This window comes from Sardina pilchardus, chromosome 7 (genome assembly GCF_963854185.1).
Source record: "Sardina pilchardus chromosome 7, fSarPil1.1, whole genome shotgun sequence".
NCBI classification, from domain to species: Eukaryota; Metazoa; Chordata; class Actinopteri; order Clupeiformes; family Clupeidae; genus Sardina; species Sardina pilchardus.
In genome coordinates this window covers 8,445,705-8,473,553 of record NC_085000.1, presented here as the reverse complement: position 1 = coordinate 8,473,553, position 27,849 = coordinate 8,445,705, and the positions used below count along the sequence as shown (strand labels likewise).

Below are 27,849 nucleotides of genomic sequence, written 5' to 3'. Positions count from 1 at the left end.
GGACTCAACAGCCAAAAAGCTGACAGAACTATATGTATATGTACTGATATAATGTCCTCTTTGTGCTGATGATTTGTACCCCGTTTGTTATAATCTGTATGCTGAATTTTGTAAACAATAAAAAAAAAAAAAAAAAAAAAAGACATTCTCTGATGTCACCCTTTTCTAAGTGGCAGCAGAGCCAATAAATTAAAGAGCCCTGTCGATTTAATATAGATACGCTAGCCTACACTTGTAACCACATTTGCCTTTCTTATTTGGTAGCTTAGCTTTGTAGCCAAAGGTCATTGACGAGATGTGCACTAACGTCACAAAACCATAAACTAGGCCTACGGTATGTGCGCCCCACTCCAGTACACAAGGTGGCGATAAGCTGCTCTTGTCATGTTAATTTACGTGGTTTGCTGCAGTGATGAAGCAGTTGCTACAATATGATTGGACAGACTTTTGAGATGAGACGGCGGCTATCATTCATTTGGATAGCGTGCTGCTCCATTGTTTACGTTTGAATCAAAGGTAAGAAATGTGCTTTACGTGTGCCCCCTATACCACTAAACACCAAATATCGCTAAGATTTCCTCTGTTTGTGGTGTTAGGAGTATATAGCCAATCACTTTTCTTCAAAATTCTTCAAAGTCATTGTCAACGTTAAGGAGATTTCTTAAGTGCGTTAACGTACGCTATTAACGTAGGCCTAGGTCTCTTAGCAACTTTAGGTGTGCTAGTAACGTTGACATGTTTTGCGTGGGTTCAACGTGTAACTTATGATGTATCCTGTGTGTATCCATATTCGTGTTTATGCCTTCTGGTTTTGGCAGGTCTGCTGTGAGCCTGCTTTGTCATGGTGGCATTAACGGAGAAGAAGAGTGCTTCTAAGCCTCCATCTGTTTTTGCCTCAAAAATAAAGGCAAAAATACTAAGTACGTTCATAGTGTTCGTTGACTTGTTGTATTTGCGCACAGCTTCCATCACATTGTACACTGCTGTATAGCTTGCTTTTGAGTAACATGGGTATGGATAAAGCTGAAGAATATAGTAACCCTCCCTCTGTGTGATTTGTCATCTTCCAGATACATCCTCATTTTTCAAAGTTTCGCTGAAAGGCAACAATAAGGCCTTGGCCAGAGCCCTGGCAGACCAGCGTGAGATGACCAGACAGCTTTTTCAAGAGACAATGTTACTGCAGCAACGTATACTCGCTCTGAACTTTGACCTTGCCCAACAGAGGCATCAGAAGAAGGAATTGGTGAGAATCAATGAAAGAACTTGTTATTAATAAGCATGGTTGGTGAACGAGTCTGTTGTTAAGCGTTTTTTTTAGTTAGTTCACTTGTCCTTTAGAGAAATTCTTTTTCACATTTTCCAATGCTTTTTGTCGTACATGATCACAGGCAGAGGATGGCATATGGTCAAAGACCTAAGGGATGGCACATACAGACATACTTATTTCATACACTATATACATTTGACGCAGACGTTTACATATATCATTGTGAGTAAATGGGAAAATGATTGCACTGCATGCATTTATCTGTGAGGCTTGGTCTTGTTGAGTATTTGGATGGCTGAGGGGATTAGGCTTCTGCTGAAGCGGGCTTTATTGCACCTTATGCTTCTAAACCTCCTGCCAGAGGGTAGGAGTAGGAAGTAGCGGTTGAGGGGATGAGTTATGTCCAGATACATTACATGAGCGATACGTGCAATGGCCTTGGTGTTAAGTTCTTGTAGATTCGGGGTATGCAGACCTATTATTTTGGTGGCAGTATTGGTTATCTGAGTGAGTTTGTTAAGTTTTTTTTTACAGTAAGCATGTTAAAGAAGCAGGTGGAACAGTACGATAGGATGGGTTGGACAATGCTGATATACAGTAGTAGGAGTAGCTGGGGGGCAACATAAAGTCCTTTTAGTTTGCACACCGCTGACAGTCTTTGGATTCCTTTTTTCTGTATGATCTAGCAAATTCTGGACAAGCTTTGAGAACCGAGGGGCACTGACCGCTCACCTGTACCGCATGAATCCTGCGCCTTCTATGGACCCTGCACAAATCAAACTATCTATTGGGTCATTCCACCTCAATCCAACAGATTTTAGAGAACATTTCTGCTTGACCATCTCAGATTTGCTTCAAACTTTTACCATCTAGAGAGTAACCATTTAAACTAAGTTAGCCAAAATATTAGCTTGGTATACCTAATACATCCAGAGAAAAACATTTTTGAACATGGTACCCCCTTCTGATTTTTGGCACATTTACGCCCTCTTCTAAATCTGCAGCAAAGTTCAGATGCCATTATGTCAAAAAGTGTTCAAGCTAAAGACTTCACATTTTCTGTGAATAATGATTGTTACCTATAGATTCCACATATACATGTGTAAGCTGTATGTGTTGATACGGACTGTGTTTCAATCTTGTGAAATCAGAAGAAAAATTGCGGGGTTTTTTAAACCCCCCACATTGGGTGCCCCATTACACAATTTATAAACAAAATGTTTGGCAAATGGTTATGTCTCTCTACAGATGTGTTTAAGCTGTCTTTGAAAAAGTAATTAGGAGGTGTCTATATTGCATTTTTGTTGGAAGTATTGTAACACAAAACTGAAAAATAATCAGTTTGGATGATATTTTATCTCCCCATTATTTCACTCGGTAGCACTTTTTTCACTCTATTTTTTGGGGGATGGATTAAACAACTTATCTTCTACAACGGTAAAGAATGGTACAGATGCATAAGTCTCGTAAACCCATATTTAGCAGCAAATAGAACATTACTCCGTGATATAGGATTTCAGTTGCTCAACAGTATGGGGCATTAGTCATGCTTTTCATTATGCACCTAATTTGGCTGTCTTTGGCATATGGCTGCAGAGTATCAAACTGTGCACATAGACAATGGTTTTCAGTGGTTTCCCTGTTAATGACAGGTCTGGTGTTGAAGCAGTGCCATCTGAAGTCCAAAAGACCATGGCCATGGCCATACAATGTTTTTTCAGCTCTTTTCCTTGTTTGCAAAGATTTCTGTGGATTCTCTGAATGTTTTATTAATATTATGTCATGTAGATGATGAACTCCCCAAATACTTCTCAATTTACACAGATTGATGACTAACCCTACTGTACATCTTTACTTCTACCCTGCCTCTCTGAGTTGCTCTTTATTCATACCCAATCGTGTTGCCAGTTACCCTAATTAGTTATGAAATATCCCTCCTTTTCTAGCATTTTTTACCCCGTCCCAACTTTTTAAAAAACATTTTGCTAGAATCAAAATTATACATTGACCTATTATATTGCATTACACTTGTTACAATGTTGATATACAACAGTAGTAGGAGTTCAACATTAAGTCATTTTAGTTAGCACACCACAGACAGTCTTTGGATTCCTTTTTTTCTGTATGTCTGTTGTGTGATGATGAAAGGTGAGGTTATTGTCAAATGTGAGTCCAAGGTATTTGAAATGGTCTACTGTCTCTACTGTTTCATTGTTAATGATGATTGGGTGGTGGGATTATGTGCTTCCAAAAGCCAAGCTCAGGGATATGTCTAGAAATAAAACTGTGATACATTATGTATATGTACTTCTCACTGCAGTTTACCATCATTCAAAATGTCTACAAGACCTCTATCAAGGGCATGGACATGGCAACCAATGTCTTGGACAATGAAAGTGTAAGAAAATTGGTGTTATTCAGTCAAATAAAATGTTAATTTAAACTTTTGGAAACTGTAAACATTAATGGCTATTTTGTCTGTCTCGTGGTGTTTAGGGTGTTTTTTGCGAAAATACAGATGTGGACTATGCTGATGGTATGTAAGCGCTGCCTTGATTATTATTTTACCTTTTGCTGAATTCAGATGGCCTCGTAACTGTGCCTCAGTATGTATGGTTGTATGGTTGGTTGCTGTCTATGTGGTATAGTGTTTTGAGTTTCTGACTGTTTGTTATTGTCTAATTGTTTTTTGTTAAAAGTTATTGGTTATTGGTTAAAAATGACCAATGTGTTTTATTTATTTGCAAACCTGAATTTATCTGTGGACCCATCATAGTGAACTACCATTTTCAAAGTTAGGTTTTATTAACTTTCAGTGTTTGATAATGAAAAACAAACAAAAAAAAAAACGTTTCAAGAATGCCAGTTAACAGTTGGGTTGATTTCTGTTTGTAACCAGATGAGATGGAGAGAGAGAAGTTTGGAAGTGTGTTGCAAGCACGTGACAAATCACCAAGGGATTCCATGGTTGCTGTCAGGAGGGCCTCACTGTTGACCATTAACACTAAACAGAACTTGAGGCCTCCGCTTGATCTGCGCAAATCTATCAATTCTGTTGCATCATCGGACTGCTTATTGCCCATGCGTCTTTCAAGTAAGCAGACAGAAAATGTGGAAGAAGAAGATGCAACTCATCAGCAAACATTGATTTGCAGCACAGAAATGGACATGACCGTCGTTGCCAGTGTTGCCCCAATACAAACTGTAAGCACAAAGACCACCAAAAGTCGGAGCAGTCATAAGAATGTTACAGAGAAAGATGAAGAACTAAGTTCCTCAACACCAAATGCAGAGCACCTTTTCGGTGCAGGACTTGGCAAAGCAAATGGCAGAACTGAGGTGATCGAGAGAGCATCAGTGGCTGCTGTACTTACTGAACTGCGGGACACGTCATTGGAGCTGCAGCCGAGTACTCTCAATGCAAATATGGATGTTCAAACTACTATGGACACTGGAAACGGGGAGACTGACTTTGTCGTTCCGTGCAGAAAAACACATTTCACTAAGCGGAAAATCAGCAGATTGACTATTAGTTCCCATAAAGATTCTGGGGACCTCTCAAAAATACCTGACCCCAGAAATCGTCATGATTTCAGAGGCACTGGAGAGGACATGTCATCAGGAGGGGCTTCAACAGAGGTGCGACATGACCTGAAAACAGATGTATTCCCACAGCGTCGGAGGAATGATTCACTGAATCAAAGGACTTACACTATATCAGAGAGAGCTTCGTTAAAAAAGAAGCAAAATTCTGATCTCTCGTCATTCATAAGTCAGAAAGAAAACTGTATGACAGTCATGAACTCTGGTTATGACGTATCGGAGGATACCATTCTAATCGAGTCTTCACAGATGAGAAGCCCTAACAAGAAACGCAAGATTACTGATTCACTCTCTGCAACAAATCAAGATACTAGAGCGAAGAGAAAGGAAAAGAACACCCCTTCTGCGCATATCAGAGGTGGTACTGAGGGGAGAAAATCCTGTTTTAACGAATGGTTTGACTTCAGTGCAGACGATGACAAACAAGAGAAAAGCATCCGAGTTATAAGCACACTCGTAGATCCAAATACTTCCAATGCAGATATTGCAACAGAAACTCTGAAAAACTGTGATGAGAAGGACATGGTCCCTCTGAAGGTTCCCTCTGAGACCCCTGTGGTGGTTAAACCCTGGAAGATCAGTGACTTTCTTGCTGATGAAGAGCTGGTGACCACTAAGAAAGCAAAGAAAGACCATCAAGGCAAATCTGATGGGAAGAAAGCCCTGCAATTGAAAAAGCAGAAGTGCTCTTCACAGAAGAAGAGGCAAGGAAACGTCCGGAAAAATAAAAAGTTGCTTGATGAAGATCTGGTTTTGGATGAACTTGACACTAGTTGCTGTGTGGATAAATTTCAGAGTGTTAACACCCAGCACTGTGATGATTATTTCACTGACAACCACAAGGCTTTGAAAGTTCAAGATCAACCACCAGAGGTCCATCCATCCACTGAGAGCAGTCACCCAAAAATGCCGGGTGATGCCATACATTTTAACAGTATATCTGCCATCTCAAAAGATCAACAAACTGATGACAGCAAACTGAAAAGTAGAGGAGCTTTTGTCATTTCTACATGCCCTGATCTATTAACCAATAACAATACAAGCAGCATCACTGAAGAGATTATACCTACAACCAACAGAACAGCTTTGGAGTCAACATGCTCCAAATCTGATTTGTTTCCTAAACGACAAACATTTGTTTACCCAAAGAATTCAAAGAAATCTGAGGCCTCACCTTGCCAACAAACTAAATTACTGACAGAGGAGAGACCTCCATGGGAATCCCTTGACTTTGATTGTGCAAGCCCTTTCCCTGTTGATTCCCCTGCATCAAGTCCCACTTCAACGCGACCCTCTAACGCCATGGAAATATATCAAGAGGCATCTCCAATAAAGACAAACCTGCCCCTAGGTATGTTTATTTATTTATTTATTTTTTTAAAAATTACTGTATTGACATTGTATATTGTTTTATATTCAGTAGGCAAGGCTTTTGTTTAATATGTATTTGTCACACAGTCACAGAAAGCAGACCCATGAAAAGCTTAACAAACACAAACTGGATGGCCAATGTGAAATCTGGTCGAAGGAAAACCGTTGTCTCTTACAAGGAACCAACACTGAATTCGTAAGTACTCAGTGAAAGTACTAATGAATATGTGATTGATTATTGGTTATTGTTCTAAAACATGGCCATGTTTCTAAATGTGTTTTTGTTTGTGTTTATTTACCCTTTTTTAGGAAACTGAGGCGTGGTGACAAATTTAGTGACACAGAGTTCCTGAGTTCGCCTGTGTTTAAAGACAAAACTCGCAAAAAGAAAAAGAAAGCCTGAAGGGATGCTTTTATGGTCTGAATGCTGTCAGAATGTTTGTAGTGTGTGATTCTCTGTGCTATTGGTATTCTGTCTGTTTTGCATGTTCTTCTTGGATTTCATTTTCAAATGTGTTTTTTTTGTTTTTTGTTTGTTTATTCATTTTATACTGCATTTTCTTAATTCTGTGTCATTTTTATATTGTGTCAATAAAGGGATAACCTGTTTTCTCATTTGTTGTTTCAATCCTAAATTACCCAAATTGTAATACAGTTACATCAGGCTGCATGAAGGCATACATTTAATACAACATTGACTACATTACATTCCATTTTCAAGTTTTCCCTTTTTTCAAATCAGTTACACACAGTCAGCAGTATACACGTTGTGCATTTTTCTACAGGCTTGTGTATATAACACGATGTAATTGTGGATATAATAAATGTAATGTAGACTAACCAGTTTATTTTTTTAGCCTATGATTTTAGTGTAACTACTAACGCATGACATTAGGGCTAATCGGGAACTTGCGTTAGGCCCAGGCGTGCGCGCGCCTATTGGAAACGAGGCTGTAGCCCACAGCCGTTTCCTGGGTGCGTATAGCGTCATAGGCAGGCAGGGTAAAGTAGTTAGCCATCATAGTGCACGGAGAGGCGACTATGTGGATAAGAGGACGGGGTAACGTTAGAGTTTTGGAGAGATTTCTTTGACAGGCGACGTCGCTCTCGCAGTAACAGCGGGCAAGCTGCGAACAGGAGTTGTCGCATCAGGAAATAGTTGGTCACCTGGAATTAGTCTAATTTCAGTTGGAACAACGAGTTCGAGGCGGATGAGGGGAGCCCCCCGGGAGGGCAAGTGTGTGCTGTGGCGGGGTCCTCCTGCTAGCGAAAGATGAACAAAAACCACCGAGTGCCGAGCAACCGAACTCTAAGCACCGTGGAGGTGAAGAGCAAGGTGTGTATTCAATTTACTTTGTCTTCGAAAGTAAGTGTTTGGTATACGTCTGCTGACGTTAAATGCGAGTCATGACTTTGTGGGAGTCTTGTATGAGGTGTGAAACATTTCTCATTTGTGTGTGCTAAACAAGATTTAGTGTCGCTTGATTGCCCCGATCTTACTGTCCTCCTGTCTGGTGCTGATCGTTAGAGTTGACCACGGAGTTTACTATTTAGCCCACATTAGCTAGATTAACTTCTTGGTACAGCTAGCCTAGCTTACACTGAGATGAGCAAACGCGAGAACAAGTGTCAAACAGGGATTGTTGTGGAGTACAGAGGAGTTGCCAGGTGTTGTCACTGACTTCGCGAATAGGCTCCTATTGCCCCATGTTTGTCAACTTACTATAGAGGCAAGAAGTTAATTACAAGTTTTATATATTGATCTTTTTTAGGGTAAGGTGTAACAACTTCTCTAATAGATTGATTTTTTTTTTCAGAATCACAGGAAGCGCGTAACCATCCGAGAGTAGCAGTATGTTTTAGTTTTGCTTACGTTGACTATCAAGATATCATCTATCAGGTAGCCTAGCTGATGGCTTGCTAACTTTATATTAGATTGCTAAAATGAGTTAAATGTATGGCGTGTTGTATGTTAACTGTTTATGTCAGTCAATGCAAACGAGCTGGATGCGGTAACGTCCCAAGAAGTTCTGTAACTTCACGGTTTAAGACTAATTTACATATAGGGCTAGTTATGATATACATGGTTGAATGTGAGATGTTTGTAATAAACGTGTTAGAAACTATCGGAATATTTTATTGCGTTGACTAAAATATGAGTTCGAATTCAAATAGATAGCCTCGTCACTTGCAGATGGCATGCGCAGGTGTCACAGCTCAGGTGATTTGGCTCCCTTCCGTCTAGAGTCTGTCCTGAACTCTGGCCATTGCGTACTTTAGTAAGAGGGCCGTGCCTCAGCCTTCCACAGAGAATTCGCTCACCAGCCAACTGCTTGCTCTGTGTCGTTTTCTAACTGACTTTACTCTCATAATAACTCATTGCACCAGCACCGTTTTACATTCTGCTGTGCTGACTGATTCCTGGAGCTACACTTTCTTATTGCTTATCGATTGTATTGCATGGTCATGCTTTTTTTTTTACATTCACCGTAATGTGATCAGTGTAAGATGCCTTGCGTACTCTTGTAGCCTACAATATGGTACAGACTACATTCTCAAAGTAGATTAATGGTCTTAATGGTATGCACCAATGACTGTAAAGAACTGGTGTTGTTGCTTTTTTTACAGGCATTGGCATGCAGTGTATGGTCTTAAAGACTTTACTTTAAGCACTGAAGTATTTAACATAGTAGACATTGAAATGTGAGTAATTCTGAAATTAAGGGTGAAGGGAAGTTTTGGTCATGGAAGAGAGTTGCTCAGTTGTTGGACACTCTGGGCCGTTTGGTTTTTAGCGCGTGTGTGTGTGTGTGTGTGTGTGTGTGTGTGTGTGTGTGTGTGTGTGTGTGTGTGTGTGTGTGTGTGTGTGTGTGTGTGTGTGTGTGTGTGTGTGTGTGTGTGTGTGTGTGTGTGTGTTTTGTTAGTCAGACAAGTAGTGTAGTAGCATCATTATTCTGTCTTTGCTGCATGCACCAGATCACAGTCCACAATCACACCATTTTGCTTTGTTTAATGCAAATGCTCAGACGGGTTTTCCCAAGCGAAGCAGTTTGTGGGTGAAACTGTACGCCATCCTCAGACCTTTATTTATATGTCAATAAGCCTGCCAGTGGTTTCTGTCTGACCGTTTCAAAGAGCTTGGTCAGCGCCGTCAGACCACTGTTACCTCCAGCCCACCAGCCCCCCCCGGCCGCCACCCATCTCTCTGCCCCCATTGTATGCTCCATGAGAAGAAACCCTTGACCGACGACCCGCAAACACTCCCACCCTAAACCCACCATTTCCCCAGCGGCCTAATTTAGATGTCTTTTCCCCACTTCCCACTGTGCTCACAGTCACAGCCCTGATGTGTAGTGAGTGCATTGAACGAGCAAGAGCACAGCAGCCACTAAATAGCAGCCCAACTTGTATTGCAATGTATTGCAGTAGGGCACTGTACCCTGATGGGAAGATGTTTCTATTGTTGTTGGCCGTGACTGATTTCTGTGTCTGAGGGTAGATGTGTCTGTGGAATATATACTAGCGTATATACTTCTCAATTATAGTGAACATATAGTCTTTTTCTTTGTTTGGTTATATTCTGTTTATACCTGTCCAGTTTGGAGCAGAGTTCCGGCGCTTTTCTCTGGACCGGTCCAAGCCCGGCAAGTTTGATGAGTTCTACGGACTCCTGCAGCACGTCCACCGCATTCCCAATGTGGACTTGCTGGTGGGCTACGCGGACGTGCACGGAGACCTCCTCCCCATCAACAACGATGACAACTACCACAAGGCCATCTCTACAGCGACACCTATGCTACGCCTCTTCCTACAGAGGCAAGGTAAGAACTGGAGCCATGTGAACTGAATAGACTGCTTATGAGATTGTGAATCAGGCACCATGCATAGGCCTGCTTCCTTCATGCACATTTTTGGATATTCTGTTGATTTGGAGATAACAATAGAGTAAAACCCAGTGTTTTGTATGAGCATCATTGAAACAACAAAGAATTTGTGTGGTACTGAGGTTTGAAATGAGTTTTAAAATATTACTTTCGAATACTATGTCTGTCCATGGTGCTTGGTCTACTTGGCGAAGACTCCACTTGCTATCTAATGTGCCGGTATTTTTACAAGGCTGTTTGCACCAGTTTAGATGCCATTAGATGGGAAGGTGGTCTAAATGTGTCAGCAGTGTTCAGGGATAGAGGGGAGCAGCATGTGTAGATGGTGTCCTGAACCACAGTTGATATATACTGATATATACTGTAGCACCTGGTGCTAGATGTCGTGTGCCTTTTGGTAGAGGATGTTCAGATGGTATCTGATCACAACTGATTTCTCAAAGCAAAGTGTAAAACGTGCTGGGAACTAGGCGCTAAGCCTCCCTTGTCTAGATGCTCAGGATTAAGTAAAGTAAGTTTTCCAGTTGTAGTGAACGTAATGAGTCCGAAGGCGTTTTTAATCTGGGTTGCATTGTGTGGCATTACTGTTCTGCAATCTGCACAACCATCTGTGTTTCAAACATGGGTTCTCTTTTTGGTGCTGTCATTTCAGCTATTTTTATTTTTATTTAAGTCACTGTTTCTGTAAAAGCATGGCAGTATTGATGTCAACTTTTTTTGTTTTGTTTTGCCTTGGCTTTGTTCATATGCCAGTGACTGATATCTTTGTAATGTTGATGTCTATGATTGCTTTCTTGTTTCTAGCTGTTTAAATAGACTCTGATGCACCATGTCAGAGTCGTACAGACCTACCCCCTGAGTTTGTATTTTTCCGCTTGTTTGGGCCCCAGTGAGTGGCCGTGGTTGTGGGGCGCCTGGTTCTAAGCTGTCTCTGCGTACCATATGACCTATAGATGCTAAGCCACTTTGTCAGGAGGGGATTAGAGGGGTCACAGTGTAACGCCGTGTGGGCCTGTGTTTCAATTACACGCTAGACGCTAACGTCCCGCTGGGTCCTGCCGCTGCAACGGGTGTCTCACACACACACACACACACACACACACACACACACACAGAGGCTTCCACCCCTCCTCTTCCTAACAATACAGGGGGGGGATTGTCAACAGTTGAGTTCATTGAAAGGATTCTTTTAGCCTCTTTTGGGGCGCTCACCCATAGCCTCCTTGAATGGTCATGTTAGTGTCTTGTTTAATTCTGCACATTATGGTACCACAGTCTAAGCATGCAGGATGTTGAGGTTAGTACGTGCTGCCCTTTCAGACCTCAAACGAGAGAATGTTCAAATTTGTAAATTATCTACATACGTTTATTTGTTCATTGCCACCATCATTAATCAACAAGTACATTAGTCAGATAACACTGGTCTGGCAGCATCCATGTATCCACTCCCTATAGGTGCATCACTGAGGTTAGCTGTTTGACCCCTGTTTTCACTGTGTCTGGCTCCTTACATAATGACTGCCGGGGGAGGGCTGAGGATGAAAGACCCCAGCTGGGGTGGGGGGCCAGGGCCACCTATTAATCTCCACAGGACTCAGACCTGACTCGTTCCTCATTGGTCTTATCCTCTCCCCTGCCCTGCTCTCTTGACTCGGTTGTATCAGACTTTTCTGGAGTCTTTTTTTTTTTTTTGCTCTTTAGTTCCTGGCTCTGATAGAAGCACCTGGGGTCTCCAGAGGGGCCAGGCGACAGAGTTTATCTCCGTCTCTTCTGTGTGGCCATCTCGCTCCTGAGTGCTCTTCACCGTGGTCTGTGTAGGCTATTCTAGCAGTCACTCACAGATGCACAACGAGTCCCTCTTTACTTCTCTCTGTCATTGGCATTTCTCTCTCTTTCTTTCTCTTTCTCTCTCACCGTGCCTTTCACTGCCTCCTTTGCCCTCTCCCACTTTCTTGATATTTCTTTTTGTTGGTGTGGGGAGGTGGTTGTTGTAGCAACTGGAGAGGCATTTTTTACTCTGACAATACTTGGATGGCGAATGACAGCAGCCTCTTAAAAGACTCTGTAATGCGGATGGCTGGGAGTTGGCTTGGCAGTCTGAGGGTTTGTGGTGGCGATGGAGCTTTGTGTTTTCTTTGTATTTCAGTTGTCATGCAGTATCTGAATAAATGCACTATGGAGTATTTTTTTGTTAGTAAGATGAAGCCATTCTTTGTGTTAGCATTTGTATGTGTAAGACTAAATGACGTTTCATTGGAGTGTGTGTGTGAGTGTGTAGAGGGTTTGTTTAAATGTATGCGTGTAGGAGGATATGGTTGCAGGCATGAAAGCATCCTTGTTTGTCGTCTCTCTGCTGTCCTCCATCTGGGTGTGTGTGTGTGAGAGAGAGAGAGACAGAGCGAGAGAAAAAGAGAGAGAGAGAGTGTGTGTGTGTGAGTGTGGGGACCATTCAGTAGAAGCTGTTTTGCATATTGAAGTGGCCCGAGTAGCGAGCTCTTGGCCGTTTCTTTTTTCAGTAGACACAGCATCCAAATGATACACTTTCACAAAGCCATTCAAAGCATTTCAGCAACACGTGCATGCAAGTGCACACACACAGCACACACACACACTCATTCAAACTCCGTCTTTCTCCCTTGCACCGTTTTAGTTGACTCCAGTGCCACTTGTCTCGTGCTTGTTTACCTGTTGCCATGGGAGCCGTGAAGAGGCCCATGCTCAGTGGGATTTAATGACTGGGGATTCTGTAGAGGTGATGGGAGCAGGATGCCAGATGACATACCGATGTGTAAATGCGTGTGCCACACACACACACACACACACACACACATCCTCTCAGAAACACAGATACTGATATGCATATCTGCATGTTTTTAAACAAACTTTAGTGCACACATTACCTTTCTTGGATGCACCCAGACACATACATTTTCATGCACTTACTCACGAAGTCAAACACACTACACACAAGCACACACACATCCATACACATGCACACACACATGCGCACCCACACACACACACACTACAGTTAAGCAAATTAGTGCATTAATATACTTTGCTCAAGGTGTGAAGGTTTTTTTTTTTTTTTGGCACGTGCCACAGTCTTTGCTGTGTGATGCCGCTCGAGCGAGCGTGTGTGTTTTTATGACTGGACGCATCCTGTTCTGGGTCTTTCCGTGTCTTGCTGGCCGCCCTGATTGCTGCGTCATCTCCTCCCTGCTCCATGTTTGCCTTTAATTACACAGGCTTGTTTTTAGTTCATCGCCACCCTGAAGAGTCGGCTTATTATTCTGTCATTCAGGCTGTTATTGCGGCCTCCCCACTCCCTCACTCACTCACTCACTCAGTCAAACACTCAGTCGAGCCTCTGTGGTGTTTCTGCTGAGCCTGGTGGAATCCAGCCACTTACTGCTGACCACGGCCAGTCTCTCTGGCAGTCTCGCTCCTCTTCTCAATCTCGGAATAATAAATAATGTAGACAATCACATTTATTCCTCTTCCTTAATTCAGTCATTCGGTTCAGTAATGACTGTCCTGGCACTAATGGTAAAATTCATTGTGAGTTCTGAGGTTGCCTGGTTATGTTTTCAGAGCTTGGTTGTCTTCAACTTACTGAGCCAGTTACTACTGGGTTTGTTTTAAATTGATGCTAAATGCTAGTAACTTCAGGCAGAGTAAGTTCCCCTCATTTATGGAGTCTATTTCATCCCATAGTAGTACCATTGATTTGGTCATAATAATGTTGTTTTTATTGTAAGACAACCTGTTTATTTTGGAACATCTTGTGAACTGTAAATACAGTGTTCCAAAGTAAACTTTTGTACTTTTTTCGTCATGTCGCAACAATCTTAGTAAACATCCGTTACACTGTCCTAAATATTGAGACGTTTTTCTTTTGAAATGAGAGATTTCGTGACCGTTTTAGTCTTGTTTCCCTCTCCTGTCTTATGACCGTTATAGCACTGCAGGCAGGTGGTGGCCATGTTGGTGTCCACTCTCCGGGACAGAGGACAGAGGGCCCCTGCCTGGTGTCCTGAAAGGCAAGGGCTGGGTAACCAGGGCGTGCCCGGGCTGTCGAGTGGAGCGTTGCCACGGAGATTGCAGCCATGTAAACATTTCCTATCAGGACGGCGCTCCTCCCCGCCCTTGTGAAAGCGTGTGTTTAGTTTTCTGTATCAGTATGTGTGTGTGTGTGTGTGTGTGTGTGTGTGTGTGTGTGTGTGTGTGTGTGTGTGTGACGTTGCGACCCAAAGCTGGGTGGGTGCCCGTTTGTGTACCTGTGTGTGCGGTGACATTGGAGCCCTCGCCCATAGTTTCAGTCCAGGGAAGGGTGGCTCAAGGATTGGTTTTCCTTCCAGTCAAATCGGCTGAGAGCTGGTGTGAGTGTGGGTGTGTGTGTTTGCTTGGGTGTGTGACAGCATGAAAAATGCCATGAGAGTGAATGCAGTAGATTGTGTGGATGTGAGTGAATGAGATTGAAGTATTGAAGAAATCAGATCTATATTTGCTGTGTAAAGCTTCACAAGGTGTCAGAGGAGAACAGGGGATGGGTAGAGGAGAGCATAGGAGAAGAGATGGCACCGAAGAGAGGGGTGGTTAGAGGAAATGGTGATGAGGGAGAGGGGGAAATTGAGGGAGTTTGGGAGAGAGGGAGGAATTCTTTGCAGAGGCAGTGAAAGCTAGGCCTCTGGATGGGGGAAGGGACCAAGGAGGAGGAGGAGGGGGGATGTGTGTGTGTGTATGTGTGTGTGTGAAGAGGGGGTAACGCTGTGTGGAATGTGGCCAGACTCTGATCACTACTACTGGGTAGATTAGAAAGGACAGCAGCCCATACACAAGAGTGAAAGGAATTAACCAGTAACAGAGCATGCAGAAAGAGAGGGAGAGAGAGAATGGGGAGGAAAGAAAGGCAGACTGATTGCAACGGGCAGTAATGTGAGGGATAGATAGATGGAGGGGAGAGAGAGCGAGCGAGAGAGAAAGGAGAGGAAAGAAAGGACTGATTGCCAAGTGCAGTAACGGTTGATGATCAAGAGAGAGAGAGAGAGAGAGAGAGAGAGAGGGCAAGAGTTGGAGTTATATTTGGCTAACGTTGGAGAAAGAGTATGCGTGCAAATGTACGAAGAAGTCTCTGACATGGGTTTGTCTAATTTATGGAAGAAAAGGTTTTGTTCTGAAGCTTCCATCCTTGTCTGTTCAGCTCACTGGTGTTGACATTATCAGAGATGGAGAGATGGTTAAAAAAAAAAGCGCCATCAATGAGTTCACAACACTGTTGTCAGTGTCAGTCACAGCGTAAATTCCTTCTTGATATACTTTGTTAAGAAAGTGACAAAGTCCACGCTGAGAGAGCCCCAGCCCTGTGACCGTCATGGCTTTCTGCTTATCATGGGCCCTGAAGCCAAGGGATTACTCACATAGTTTTCATGCACTTGTGCTGGTCTGGCGGGGCTGTTTCTATGGTACGTAATCTCCGCTATCGGGGCCCCGCTCGGGCTTCCCAGCACACCCTTGAGAGTCCGCCCAGGTGGCACACACACACACACACACATACGCACACACACCCCTCCTGCAGGTCTGAAATATCTCAGATGGATTAGGCGGTGCTGGCATCTCCTCTCATCAGAGTCGGGTGAGAAGGTGGTAATGGGCTGATGAAACCAGGAAAAGGAGAAGAGATGCCAAAGTATCTTCTGTACAGGCATACAGGACTTTATGGCAAAATGGGAAAATATGGGAAATACACTGCTCACAAAGAGGCAGGGATATTTGGCTTTTGGGTGAAAATTTAGGATGAACCTAAAATCCACTATAACCTTTACAGGTGAACTTAATGTGGCCTTCTCTAAACTTTTGAATGCGCATGTCCAACAGTTCAATGTTTCAGTAACATTGAAACATTACATTTCCCTCGAAAGCCAGATATCCATTTTTGTGAGTAGTGTTTGCTTTTGTTGAAATGGAATTGTTGAAATCACGTTCTAAAAACCTGTGCATGTGTGCGTGTGTGTGTACGCGTGTATGCGTGTACGTGTGTGTGCGTGTGTATGCGCGTATGTGTGTGTGTGCGTGTGTGTGTGCGTGTGTGTGGGTGTGTGTGTGTGTGAGTGTCTGTCACCTCAGCAGCCCCGGCGTGCGAGCGCTGGCTACAGGACAGGCAGAGCAGTGAGGTCAGCTGGAGCAGCAGCCCCCTGTCCCCAGCCAAGTGTCTCCTCAGACGTCTGAGCGACAGGGTCTCCCAGCTAGGGTTCAGTCCAGACAGCGCCGCCCAGTCCTCCTCCTCCTCCTCCTCCTCCCCACTCCTCGCCCACCCCTCTCCCTCCTCCCCGTCTTCCTCCACCTCCTCCTCCTCCTCTTCCTCACCCTCCTCTACCACATGCCCCTCGCCCATCTCCCTGTTGAACCTGCGGGCGCTCAGCTGGAGGAAGGGGCTCTTTCGGCCAGACTCGGCCCAGCGGCAGGAGCTGCTCCTGGACGACGGGGAGAGGCAGAGTGGCCCAGATTCGTCCCCCGCTGTGACAGGGAGAGAATAACGATGAGGGGAAAAGTGTGAGAGAGAGAGAGGCAGTGAGATGGAGGGAGAGGGAGAAAATGAGAGAGAAATGAGCACTGTCAGCATGAAAAGGGATGATGATGATGATGTATGTATGCGACAGCCACAGTGACAGCAGACAGAAGGTGTACTTGTGCGCAAGCGCAAGCACGCACACCACACACACACACACTTGCATACTCACTTGCTTTCTTTCTTTCACTCCCTCTATCACACACATACACTTCTTCTTTCTCACTCTCTCCCTCTCATTCCCTCTGACTGTCTTTTTTACACACACACACACACACACACACACACACACACACAGACTTGACCTTCACCCAGTAAAGAAAGTGTCACGTGTTGCAACTGCATGGTGTATGTATCTCCTTGAAGTTCCGGCCTGTTCACCCTTGACCACCTGGCACTGCTCTGACTGAGAGACTAGTCACACTGGCATGAGTCACCAAGAGAGGTCCTCCAGAAGCCTGCCTCCTCCTCTAGCTCTGCACTCTGCTCTCAGGCCTCTCCTGGCCTCACACACCACCACCCCACCCCACCCCTCATCATCTTCAGCTCTGTCATTTCAGAAATATTCTCATAATCATCTCGCTTCTCCTCAGTCTCTCTCTCTCTCTCTCTCTCTCTCTCTCTCTCTCTCTCTCTCTCTCTCTCTCTCTCTCTCTCTCTCTCTCTCTCTCTCTCTCTCTCTCTCTCTCTCTCTCTCTCTCTCTTTCTCCCTATCCCCCTATCCCTTGCTTTATCGGTCGGAATCGTCTTTTGTCTTAGCAGTACTGCAGAGTTATGCACGTGGAGCCCAGAATAGCAACACTTCTATGAAGAATTCTATCCCTATTGAACGTTTTTTTTTCTTCACCCTACATCTCTCTCTCTCTCTCTCTCTGTTCTTTAATAGCCATTTGTTACACCCTCCTTCCCTTCTACCCCCACCACCACCACCACCAGCACCACCCTATCGCTCGGTAACTGGAACACCATGGTACGCAGCGCACCATGTGGGAGCTGTCCAGCTCCGCAGACAAGGAGCAAGACTATGTGCCAGGCAGCAAAAACACACTCCCGTCACTTCATGTACAGGAAAATGGAGTAGAATTGAAACTGAACAGGATTCAACATGTTCTCGCCATCTCTCGCTGTGTCTCTCGTGTGTTATCTTGCCATGTGTTTTCACTTGCATCATAGGAAATATGTCTGTCTTGAAAACATGTGCTCATATGGAGAAATGATTACATCATCTTATTAAATTGCTTTAGAATGTAAAACTCGGATCATCTGGAGGGCTTTTTGATATTTCATAAGAGAAAGAGAGATGTATCCTCTTTAGCCATATACAATTCATTGGTTATGTTTGCTCACAGCCTATAGGTGACAGAGCACAAGACCCTTGAGGATATGACTCAAACGCTTTCTAAAAATGGAAAGAAATGAACTCTAACCTTCAACCCAAATGTCTGTGTCAAAGATAACTGCCACCCAGTTCCTGCATGCTCCTGTCCAGGATTTGGCTTTATTTATGCAGTTTAGGTGCGCTAATATCTCTTTAGAATGTGTCACTGAGGGGACGCTAACCTCGACACCTCAGTGAATCAGCCAGGACAGCTACGGCTCCTCGCCACTAGTGTGCTCCCAAGTGGGCCAGTGGTTGAGTTACCTGAGTGAAGTCGGTGTCATGTTTACCTGATTGAGCTCCTCCAGTTCTCTTTCCCCCTCTACTACTTACACACACACACACACACATACACACACACACGCACACATACACACACACACATACGAATATACCCCTCCTCCTTTCCTGCCTATGCCCAACAGTGACTAATTACACAGACAGTGGAGTATCATGTTAGTTCTGGTGAATGGGAGCAAGGGAGCTTCTGCTAGTGTCCGGCTGCTGTCTCTGCTGTGATCGCTCAGATAGCGGAACCTTCTGGAACCGAGTCTGGGCCCGATCTGTTTGGGATCTGGGGCGGTTAGGTTCCAGTCAGCTGCTGTCTGGCTGAGAAATGGGATCTCTTGATCCCCGTGCCATAGTAACGCAAGGCTTTCACGTCCCATCGGTTTTCCGTACCTTGACAAATGTTTCTCTGGTTAAAGTGAAAAGTAACCATCGACTAGCAATGGAGACTGGTAATACCAAAAAAACATATGAGGGAACAATAGTTTCGAGTTAGGATGTGACTTGAAATGACTTTAAGAAAAGCTGCACTTGTCATAGGGAACTCCCATTAAGTAATTGATCCCATGAAAACTGTGGTGTCATTGTTTCCCTAACTCCCAGGTTACTCATCTATAAATGTCAGACCATACCATAGCATCACCATGTGTAATGTAGGTCATTTATCAATGTCCTCACATCATCATTTGCATTTGAACTTTAACCATATAGGATCAATAAGTCAATAATAAGATCAATTACATGGCGCCTTTTCTTTTGTTGCCCCAATTACCTCTGCTTCTGAACCACATTTACAAGCAGCAAGAGGCATGTGTTTAGGAAGCTCTTATTGATGCTGTCTGCAGAACTTCAGGAGATTGATGGTATTTAAAATTCAGCAACCAGTTGGGGCTTTTTGACATCAGATAATAAGGTTTAGTGAATTATTGAGAGAGGGATATTTATGGTCGTCAATTTGCACCGCTTAATTGTTTGGCTATGGTTATGGTGGTCTCCAGTCGATTTGCACTTCTTTGTACCCCTGAGAGTGTGAAGATGTCTGGAGATCGTGTTCTAATAATATTACAATGAATGTGCATTCACAATTCAGTGTTCTATTTACATTTACAGTACATTGCTTATAAGTTGTGTGATTGTGAACTCACTATGATTTAGACCAAAGATTATTATCGTATTGGATCTGCTGGGAAGTGAATTTAAATGACTCCACATAAGTTGTCTATAGTGTTTCTTTATGATTGTGAAAAATAAACGTTCCATATCCCTTTATTTTAATGCTATGTGAATCTCTGATTCATGGCTGATGTTTTCAGATGAATTGTTGGACAGACTATAGATTCCTTATAGGTTATTCACCTACCAATGTTATACTATAACATAGTATCTCGGTGTTAAATATAGGCCTAGATAATTGCTCAGGATATGCATTTGACCTAGAACTTTACCCAGTGGGATCAATAAGACAATAATAAGAGCATTTATCCAAACACCCATTTATAAACTCCAGGAGCATCTGAACCACACATACATGAAGTGCCATGTGTTTAGAAGGCTGTTATTGATACTACCCAGAGGCCTAATAAAAGGTAATTGAGGAAATGTAATGTGACCTTTTGTAAAGAGGCCGAAGGGCCTATACACAGCAAGGCCAGGTAACAGTGTCCCTGTGGCTTCCCCCATTATCACATGTCAAATCATGCCGTATTGGACTCCGTAACCTGGAAGGCAGAAGCGCCGTTGTAGGCTATTTGAACACCTGCAGCCCTCGAGAGTATTCCTAAAATGGAGTCTTAAAAAAAACTCTAAAGTGTGTTAAAATAGAATGGTTGAAGCAGAGGTTGAATTGGTTTGTTTACATAAATAGAATGCAGTGGGTTTTGTCTGGCATGCTTTGAGCATTTGAATTTGTCACTAGGGTTTTAAGAACACAAGCTCTCCGCTGTTAATCAAGGCCCATGGTATCGATTGCTTACTCAGCGCCTCTGTTTATCCACTTCAGCTAAAACAATGCATGTGGGTGTATGAGTACAGGTCAATCAGTGACCGTGGGAGTAGAACTATGGTTGGTTAATGTTTAGTATCTAAGCATGGTGTGTGAGTGTGTGTGTGTGTGTGTGTGTGTGTGTGTGTGTTAGTGTTCGTGTTTGTGTTCCCAACTTCCCGTTAATGATTAATATGCATGTGTATGTGTGTTTGTGTTGAAGTGGAATGCATGACTGTGGGTTTTGTGTTTTCGTAATGAGATATCATGAATGCACCGGTTTCTGTGGCGAGAGTATTAGGTGTTTTCAGGCATACCAGTGTGTCATTATGGTACGTTCAGCGAGACGGAGAGAGAGCGAGAGAGAGAGCGAGAGAGAGAGAGAGTGTGTGTGTGTGTGTGTGTGTGTGCGTGTGTGCCTTTATGTGTCACGTTGCAGTGATGCCATACAGTCATAAACCAGAATGGCTTCATGTTGCGTAAACACCTGTGTTTGCACCTGCGCTGATTAAACCTTACGCTCTGTATATGTCATGGGAGGGTCAAAAAGTGTCACTCAAAAAAAAAAGGAGGAAGGAAAAGTGAAAAGTCAGGGAAACCGTATTAACCCTGTTACATTATACATTATGAATGTATGCGTGTTGGAGTCGGCCTGTGTGTACGTCTAGATATGCAGACGTGGAGGCGAGTGTGGATGTATGTCTCAGGCAATCTCTTTTGGGAGAGGAAGTAGCTGTCTATATGAAGCCTGTGTAAGTGGCCCTCAGGGGCTCTCCCCTCCACCCCCATCACGTCGACTATGACCCCATTGTTAGTCTCTCTACTTTGATATAGGAGAGGGAGGGGGCGAGAAGAGGAGCGAGAGAGATGGATGAAGGAGAGAGGGAGAGATGGATAGAGAGATTGAGAAGGAGTGAGAGGAATGAAAGGCTGTCTGAGCGGGGAGGGAAGAATGTGGGAAGAGACGTGGACACATCCACACTGGTATGTGGGCTCTTCTCTGCGCCAGTCGACATTTCAGAGGCATGTATGTGCGCATGCTCTGTGTATGTTCCTAGAAATCCCAGGACTGAGTTGTGGCTTGCTGAAGTATCTGCAAGTCTGCAGGTGTTAGATAGTTGTTTCTTTCATAAATCAACTGAAATTTGAGTATTGACGGTCGTTTAAAGACCTCAGAGACCATATAAATCAGTTTTATATGGATATTATAATACTTGGAAATGGGTAAACTTCAATTACTATTTTCCATCATACTTATTTACATACATAAAGCATTCAGACAACACTTGCATCATCAATCAGGCAACACCTGCCTTATACCTGAGGAACACAAGTTTTACAGTTGGTTTGTGGTGTCTTCTGTTGGTCATTAGTATCTTCATGTATTTTTCTACTATTTTAGTTTACTTTCTGGTTATTGAGCAATCCAGCCGGTGTGTAGTATGGAAAGTGCAGGCAGTGGGGAGCGCTGCAGGTTCACACAGATACCCTTCATCTCATGGGAATCAAAGAAGATCGCTGCTCTTGGCGCACAATTGAGCTTTTGTGTTTGCCTTTTCTCTGCGTGTGTGTGTGTGTGTGTGTGTGTGTGAGACAGAGAAAGAGAGAGAGAGTGAGAGTATAAGAGACAGAGTTAGAAAGGAGGAGAGAAACTAAGGGCATATACAGTATGTGTGCCTGGTTGACGTGTGTCGTGGGGATATTTTTAACCCCAGATGCTTTCTTAGTCCTGAGCGCTGGAATTTAGAGAAGCTTGATGGAACGTCTGCCATTGTCACCAGGTGCTGTTTGACGACAAGCAAGTGTCTATGTACAGCTCACTCTGTAGCTCGGCTCTAGGCTATACAATAAGCTTAGCAGGGACCTCCATTCACTCTAAAGGCCCATTCACACCGAGAATGATGACTATAAACAGATATCATTCTTGTTAATATGAATGACGACATTCATACATAAACTATAACGATAACAACATGAAGAATGATATCTTTGGGGATCACTTTCAGAGCGATTTTGAGAATGACAGATAGCTAACAGCCAATCAAAACCCATCACATTTTAGCCATCACATTCAAACACAAGGAGAGACTTTGCTTCTCGTTGGTCAGTGTGGACACTTTTATCGTTATGGTTATGGTTCTTGTTCTTGGTGTGAATGGCCCTTAAAGCTGATGGAGCAACATTTTGGGCAATGTTGCTGGCAGGCTTTCTCATTATTGTGGTTTTGGCATGTTCCTATTGAAATGGGCATTCTACACTAGCTTACTTGAAGTCGGCAAACCAGTTTCCTGTTCATTGGCATCGCTTTCAACATCCACCCGAAGAGGCTTGAGTTGAACTAAAACGTGCCTTCCCTCCTTATTTTGTGCAGCCACTGAACGTACATGTAGGCTGGCATTTTTAGGAAAAAGGTCAAATTAAGACATTATATTTATTGCGTTTTGGTACAGCTAAAGCACTCATCTTCAGGTGTTTGTTGACAGCCATTTAAACAAATAGGAAACTGGTGTGCCGACTTCAAGTAAACTAGTGTACAGAGCCCTTTGGGCAGCAAATTTCTTTTCTGGAGAACATTAATCATCAATATCAGTTGCCACGATCATCCAATCGGAATAAACGGAACTGGTTATGTGGTTGCTTAGTAACATTGCTCAGAACTTGTATCATCACCTTAACGCCCAGCTCACCTGGCACCCAACTCCCTGCCTGACAGGTGTTTCCACTGTGTTGTCTCTACTTAAGAAGACATTGATTGACAAGTGTGTTTGCTCATGTGAATTGTTCTTTGAATGATGCTGTAGTGTTAACTTGTAAAAGGTGTTATCCTGGAATCTCGATCGTCACTGGTGCTGGGAATTTATATGGTTTAGTCATGTGCCTGAGAGACTTGTGTGTGTCTGTGTATGCCTGTGTGTGTGTGTGTGTGTGTGTGTGTGTGTGTGTGTGTGTGTGTGGACCAATGCCCAGTGGGTGGAGATAGGGAGGAGATGGCTGCTCTCAGGTGCATTACCTTGGGGAATGTTAATAATTATTATGCTCAGGTTAACCATTGTCTTCTAATTGGCATTGCTCTCTCTCTCCCTTTCTCCTGCTTTTCTCTCTCTCTTTCTCTTTCTCTCGCTCTCTCTCTCTCTCTCTCTCTCTCTCAAATTCAAATTCAAAGTCAAAGTCAAAGTCACTTTATTAGCATGGCTGTATGGGACACAAACTAAGACCATAAAAGACAATACAAAATAAAGGGGGCTTACATTACAGTGGGGTGGGTATAGAGGATCTATAATTAGCAGAAGTAAAGAACGAGAGTAATAATAGGATGAAGTGTGTGTGTGTGTGTGTGTGTGTGTGTGTGTGTGTGTGTGTGTGTGTGTGTGTGTGTGCGCGCGTGCGCGCGCGCACGTGCGTGCATATGTATGTGTGTATACATGACAGACACAGATTTGTTTTTAAGTTGACTCCCTCAGATCCTCACATTTCAAGATAAATTGTGCTGCTAAGGCAGAGGGCCCTTCGCCAAGGAGTATGGCCACTTTTTCATGGTTGTCACCATCTTGAAAATGTGGGACACCTATTTAGAATAGGTCTCTCTCTCTCTCTCTCTCTCTCTCTCTCTCTCTCTCTCTCTCTCTCTCTCTCTCTCTCTCTCTCTCTCTCTCTCTCTCTCTCTCTCTCTCTCTCTCTCTCTCTCTCTCTCTCTCTCTCTCTCTCTCTCTCTCTCTTTCTTCTTGGAAGACTTTGATCCTTGATCCTGAGCATGATTTCCTCGAAGATGAGAGTCCAGGTACTGGTAGTTGCTCAGTTTGATGAGTAACTCCCAGAGGAATTTTTACAGCCCTGATGATGGAGAGAAAGAGAAAGAGAGTGGGAGTCAGAGGGTCTCCACACCCAGCTACAGTACAGGAGATTGCAGATGAGATTAGTAAAGTCAAGCGTGGAAGCCTGAAGAGTCACGGACTCTCAGCTGGAGGGAGGGGGGTTCTCCTCAGCTGGCCACGCTAGACCAGAGTGCAAAAAACAATTGCGTAACAACTAACTGTCTAACCACATCTCTCTCCTCGTTTTACTCTCTCACACACACTTGCGCTCCTCCTCTCGCAAATTCAAATAAGCTCCACTGGCTGGACTGTGTCGCCCAAGCAATACAACAGACATATCTTTGGTCACTCTCTCTCAAATTCAAATTCAAAGTCGGTTTATTAGCATGACTATGTACCATACAACAACATAATAAGACCATTAAAGAAAAAAAAAAAATAATGAATACATTTGTGTGTGTGGTGGGGGGTTATAGAGGATCTAGAAGTACAGAACAGTAATAATAAGATGATGATATGTGTGTGTGTGTGTGCGCGCGCGCATTCTTTGTATACATTAGACATACATTGCAACAAAATGTAAAACAAGAAAAGAACAGTATTTGACCTTTCTCCGTTTTTCTCCCTGTTTTGCAGAGGAGGCCGACTACTCGGCGTTTGGCACCGACTCCCTGACGCGGAAGAAGACGCCGGCGGTGCTGGCGGCGGTGCTCCTGCGGCCCGAGGCCAGCCGCAAGAAGCCGCCCATCATCATCAGCCTGCCGCGCGACTTCCGGCCCGTCTCGTCCATCATCGACGTGGACATCCTGCCCGAGACGCACCGGCGCGTGCGCCTCTACAAGCACGGCCAGGAGAAGCCGCTGGGCTTCTACATCCGCGACGGCTCCAGCGTGCGCGTCACGCCCCAGGGCCTGGAGAAGGTGCCGGGCATCTTCATCTCCCGCCTGGTGCCCGGCGGCCTGGCCGAGAGCACCGGCCTGCTGGCCGTCAACGACGAGGTGCTGGAGGTCAACGGCATCGAGGTGGCCGGCAAGTCGCTGGACCAAGTGACGGACATGATGATCGCCAACAGCCACAACCTGATCGTGACGGTCAAGCCGGCCAACCAGCGCAACAACGTGGTGCGCCACAGCAACAACAGCGGCAGCGGCAGCGGAGGGGTCACCTCGGGCAGCTCGGGCCGCTCCACGGACAGCGGCGCCAGCTTCTACGGCTACTCGACGCCCGGAGCCGCTGCCGCCGCCATGACGCCCACGCACATCATCCAGAACTTCCGCTCGGAGGAGCTGGAGAGCGACGAGGACGATGAGGACCTGGTGATCGAGGCGGGCGGCGAGGCCCAGCCCATCCCCACGGCGATGCCCATGTCGGTGGGGCCGGTGGCCAGCTGCAGCATGCCCTCGCTGCCCCGCTACGAGCCGCACCTGAACCTGCGGCCGTCCAACGGCGCCATGTCCAGCAGCGGCAGCGCCGGCTCCCTGAGCACACCGGACCGAGGTCTGGACAGGAGGAGCCTAGAGGAGGACGGCACAGTCATCACACTGTAGAAACAGAGAAACACACACACACACACACACACACACACATTCACACACCGCATGCACACTCACACATGCACGCAGACCAATTCATAAAAACACCTGTAACACACCATTCACATTCATGCGTATACAGAAATTGCTCTCTGTTCTCTGCTCTTCAAACACTGCATTAATTGATGGTTGAATTGTTTGGACTGCACATGACGCGGGACCCAGTCTTTATGATTACATACATGTTCTTAACTCAGTTAGTCACATGTGCTCATATACACTTCACTACAGACACACACACACACACACACACACACACACACACACACACACACACAAATACTTGTAATGTGTGCCATAGGACTGATGATGCCTGTCTTTACACTGTGTGGCTCATGGACATTTTGTCCCCCCATAGTGACCCTGTAGCTTAGGAAAGGCCCACTGGTACTAGCACTTGTGTTTATTTATGTGGAACGAGACGGTCCACTACGGTTCTTCCACAAGAGGGCAGTAAAATGGCTCCCTCTGCACTTTGGGTACAATGATGGACGATGTTAAACAGAGAGAGAGAGAGAGAATGCACATGAGTGTGAGTGCACATATCTGCAGGACTCCCCTTGCATCTAAAAACAACGATGGAAAAGGACAGATATTCTGGGCACGATGACTTTGTGACAATCTGCGGTCAGCATTTCAGACTAACACCCCGCTTCTCTGGAAGTCATCGGAATAATAGGTGCATCATGAACAAAAATCAGTTCCTGGCTCCCAATGTATGTGAGTTACCATAGCAACTGGCAAAGCGCATTGTTTGCAATGAAGCTGTGGAGTTGGGAAGGAGAGCAACCAACACTGGCCCTTTATCTCCCTCCCTCCAGCGCTGGAGTCCATAGCCACTCAGAACATGTCTCTTACCCTTACTCTAATGGAGCATGTTTTACTGGAGATTGTACATTTTATTTTCTCTCTTCCAAATCAGCAAACGTATGATTTTTTGTTTTTGTTTGTGTCTGTTTGTCGTTGTTTTTGTTTGAATAACCTTTTGTCCCTATGGGAGTTAAATGAATAAGGAGATGTAGTCTGTGCGGACTCTGAAAGGTACGATTTGGTTATTTTTTAAAAAAAAAAAATGTTATGCGTTCGGAGGGACTCTCAATAGTTGTATCTGTCACCTTTCCCCTCCCTAGCGACAAGGGCTATATTCCTGCATATGTTACTGTATTTGTTTTTTTTTTTCCTCAAGTGTCTATTTGTGATTTATCTACACCCTCCTTATCGTTTTTTTTATGATGCTCACTATTACGTCATTCCCTTTTTGTTTGCATGCCGACAGCCGTAAATAGCACTCTGAAGTGTACAGACACATTCACAGATGACGAGTGTTTTACTGCACACATACGTAGTATTTCTTTCTTTTTTTTTTTTTAACTAAGGCTGATGAAGGAGGTTGTGAACGTCAGCACTGTAATTATAACTGGAGTGCCTGGGCGATCTGGGTGACCTCTGTTTCATTAATCACGAATGAATTCATATTTCAGGAGGTCTAGACATCTCACTCGCAGAATTAGCACCCAGAGTTCCAAACCCACACAAGTCGACCCTCTTTCGGAAATGGAAACCTATTCCGACATGACCTCCATTTCTTGCACTATAGGTTGTATATCTGACTTTGTCTCATTGTCGGGCGTCTTGCATGAGGGAGCTTTTATTTGTGTCCTGGAGCGTGACAACCACACATATAATAACTAATGGTTATGTAAGCCCAGTGTGGGTAGGAGGCACACACACAGAGAGAAAGAGGTGGAGAGTGGTGTGACAACTTGAGTCAACACAGGCCACAGGCTCCTAATGAAACCGAGACCCAACCAAATGTGGCTAGGCCTTGAGCGCCCTCGCAGTTTCAATGGGTGTCCACTGTCCACGTGTGCGAGGCGTGTTCCAAAATGCCTCCACTCCCTGCTGGTCTATGAGTCAACAGGACTTCCATCCCCATCTTGAGCAAATACACTCACTTACACATTCATGCAGGTTCTCTTGATTCATTTCAGGGGAAGTTGATTTTACCAGCACTATTTGGGAAGCTCGCCCGTTTGTTTTTCTTTTTATTCTATTTTTTTTTTTTGTGCGTAACGGCTCAAGTGTCAAACCTTATTTGACTC

The 27,849-nt window shown here is 44.3% G+C and overlaps 2 protein-coding genes across 2 annotated transcripts; both read left to right on the top strand.

Annotated features, from left to right (window-relative positions):
* Positions 1 to 466: 466 nt before the first annotated feature.
* sgo2 (shugoshin 2) lies at positions 467 to 6,859 on the top strand. The gene is made up of 8 exons (XM_062540598.1): positions 467 to 516; positions 819 to 920; positions 1,071 to 1,246; positions 3,591 to 3,668; positions 3,767 to 3,806; positions 4,170 to 6,224; positions 6,332 to 6,440; positions 6,554 to 6,859. Exons 2-8 carry the CDS (start codon positions 842 to 844, stop codon positions 6,645 to 6,647), a joined length of 2,631 nt encoding a protein of 876 aa, XP_062396582.1. The 5' UTR covers positions 467 to 516; positions 819 to 841; the 3' UTR covers positions 6,648 to 6,859.
* A 405-nt stretch (positions 6,860 to 7,264) lies between these two features.
* On the top strand, positions 7,265 to 26,805 carry pard6b (par-6 partitioning defective 6 homolog beta (C. elegans)). The gene is made up of 3 exons (XM_062540596.1): positions 7,265 to 7,580; positions 9,843 to 10,065; positions 24,792 to 26,805. Exons 1-3 carry the CDS (start codon positions 7,518 to 7,520, stop codon positions 25,700 to 25,702), a joined length of 1,197 nt encoding a protein of 398 aa, XP_062396580.1. The 5' UTR covers positions 7,265 to 7,517; the 3' UTR covers positions 25,703 to 26,805.
* Positions 26,806 to 27,849: the final 1,044 nt, after the last annotated feature.

Coding starts and splice junctions, on each gene's coding strand:
- sgo2 (XM_062540598.1), top strand. CDS start 842: ATGGTGGCATTAACGGAGAAGAAGAGTGCTTCTAAGCCTCCATCTGTT. Junction 921..1,070: donor AATAAAGGCAAAAATACTAA/GTACGTTCATAG, acceptor GTCATCTTCCAG/ATACATCCTCATTTTTCAAA. Junction 3,807..4,169: donor AGATGTGGACTATGCTGATG/GTATGTAAGCGC, acceptor GTTTGTAACCAG/ATGAGATGGAGAGAGAGAAG.
- pard6b (XM_062540596.1), top strand. CDS start 7,518: ATGAACAAAAACCACCGAGTGCCGAGCAACCGAACTCTAAGCACCGTG. Junction 7,581..9,842: donor CCGTGGAGGTGAAGAGCAAG/GTGTGTATTCAA, acceptor ATACCTGTCCAG/TTTGGAGCAGAGTTCCGGCG. Junction 10,066..24,791: donor CCTCTTCCTACAGAGGCAAG/GTAAGAACTGGA, acceptor CCTGTTTTGCAG/AGGAGGCCGACTACTCGGCG.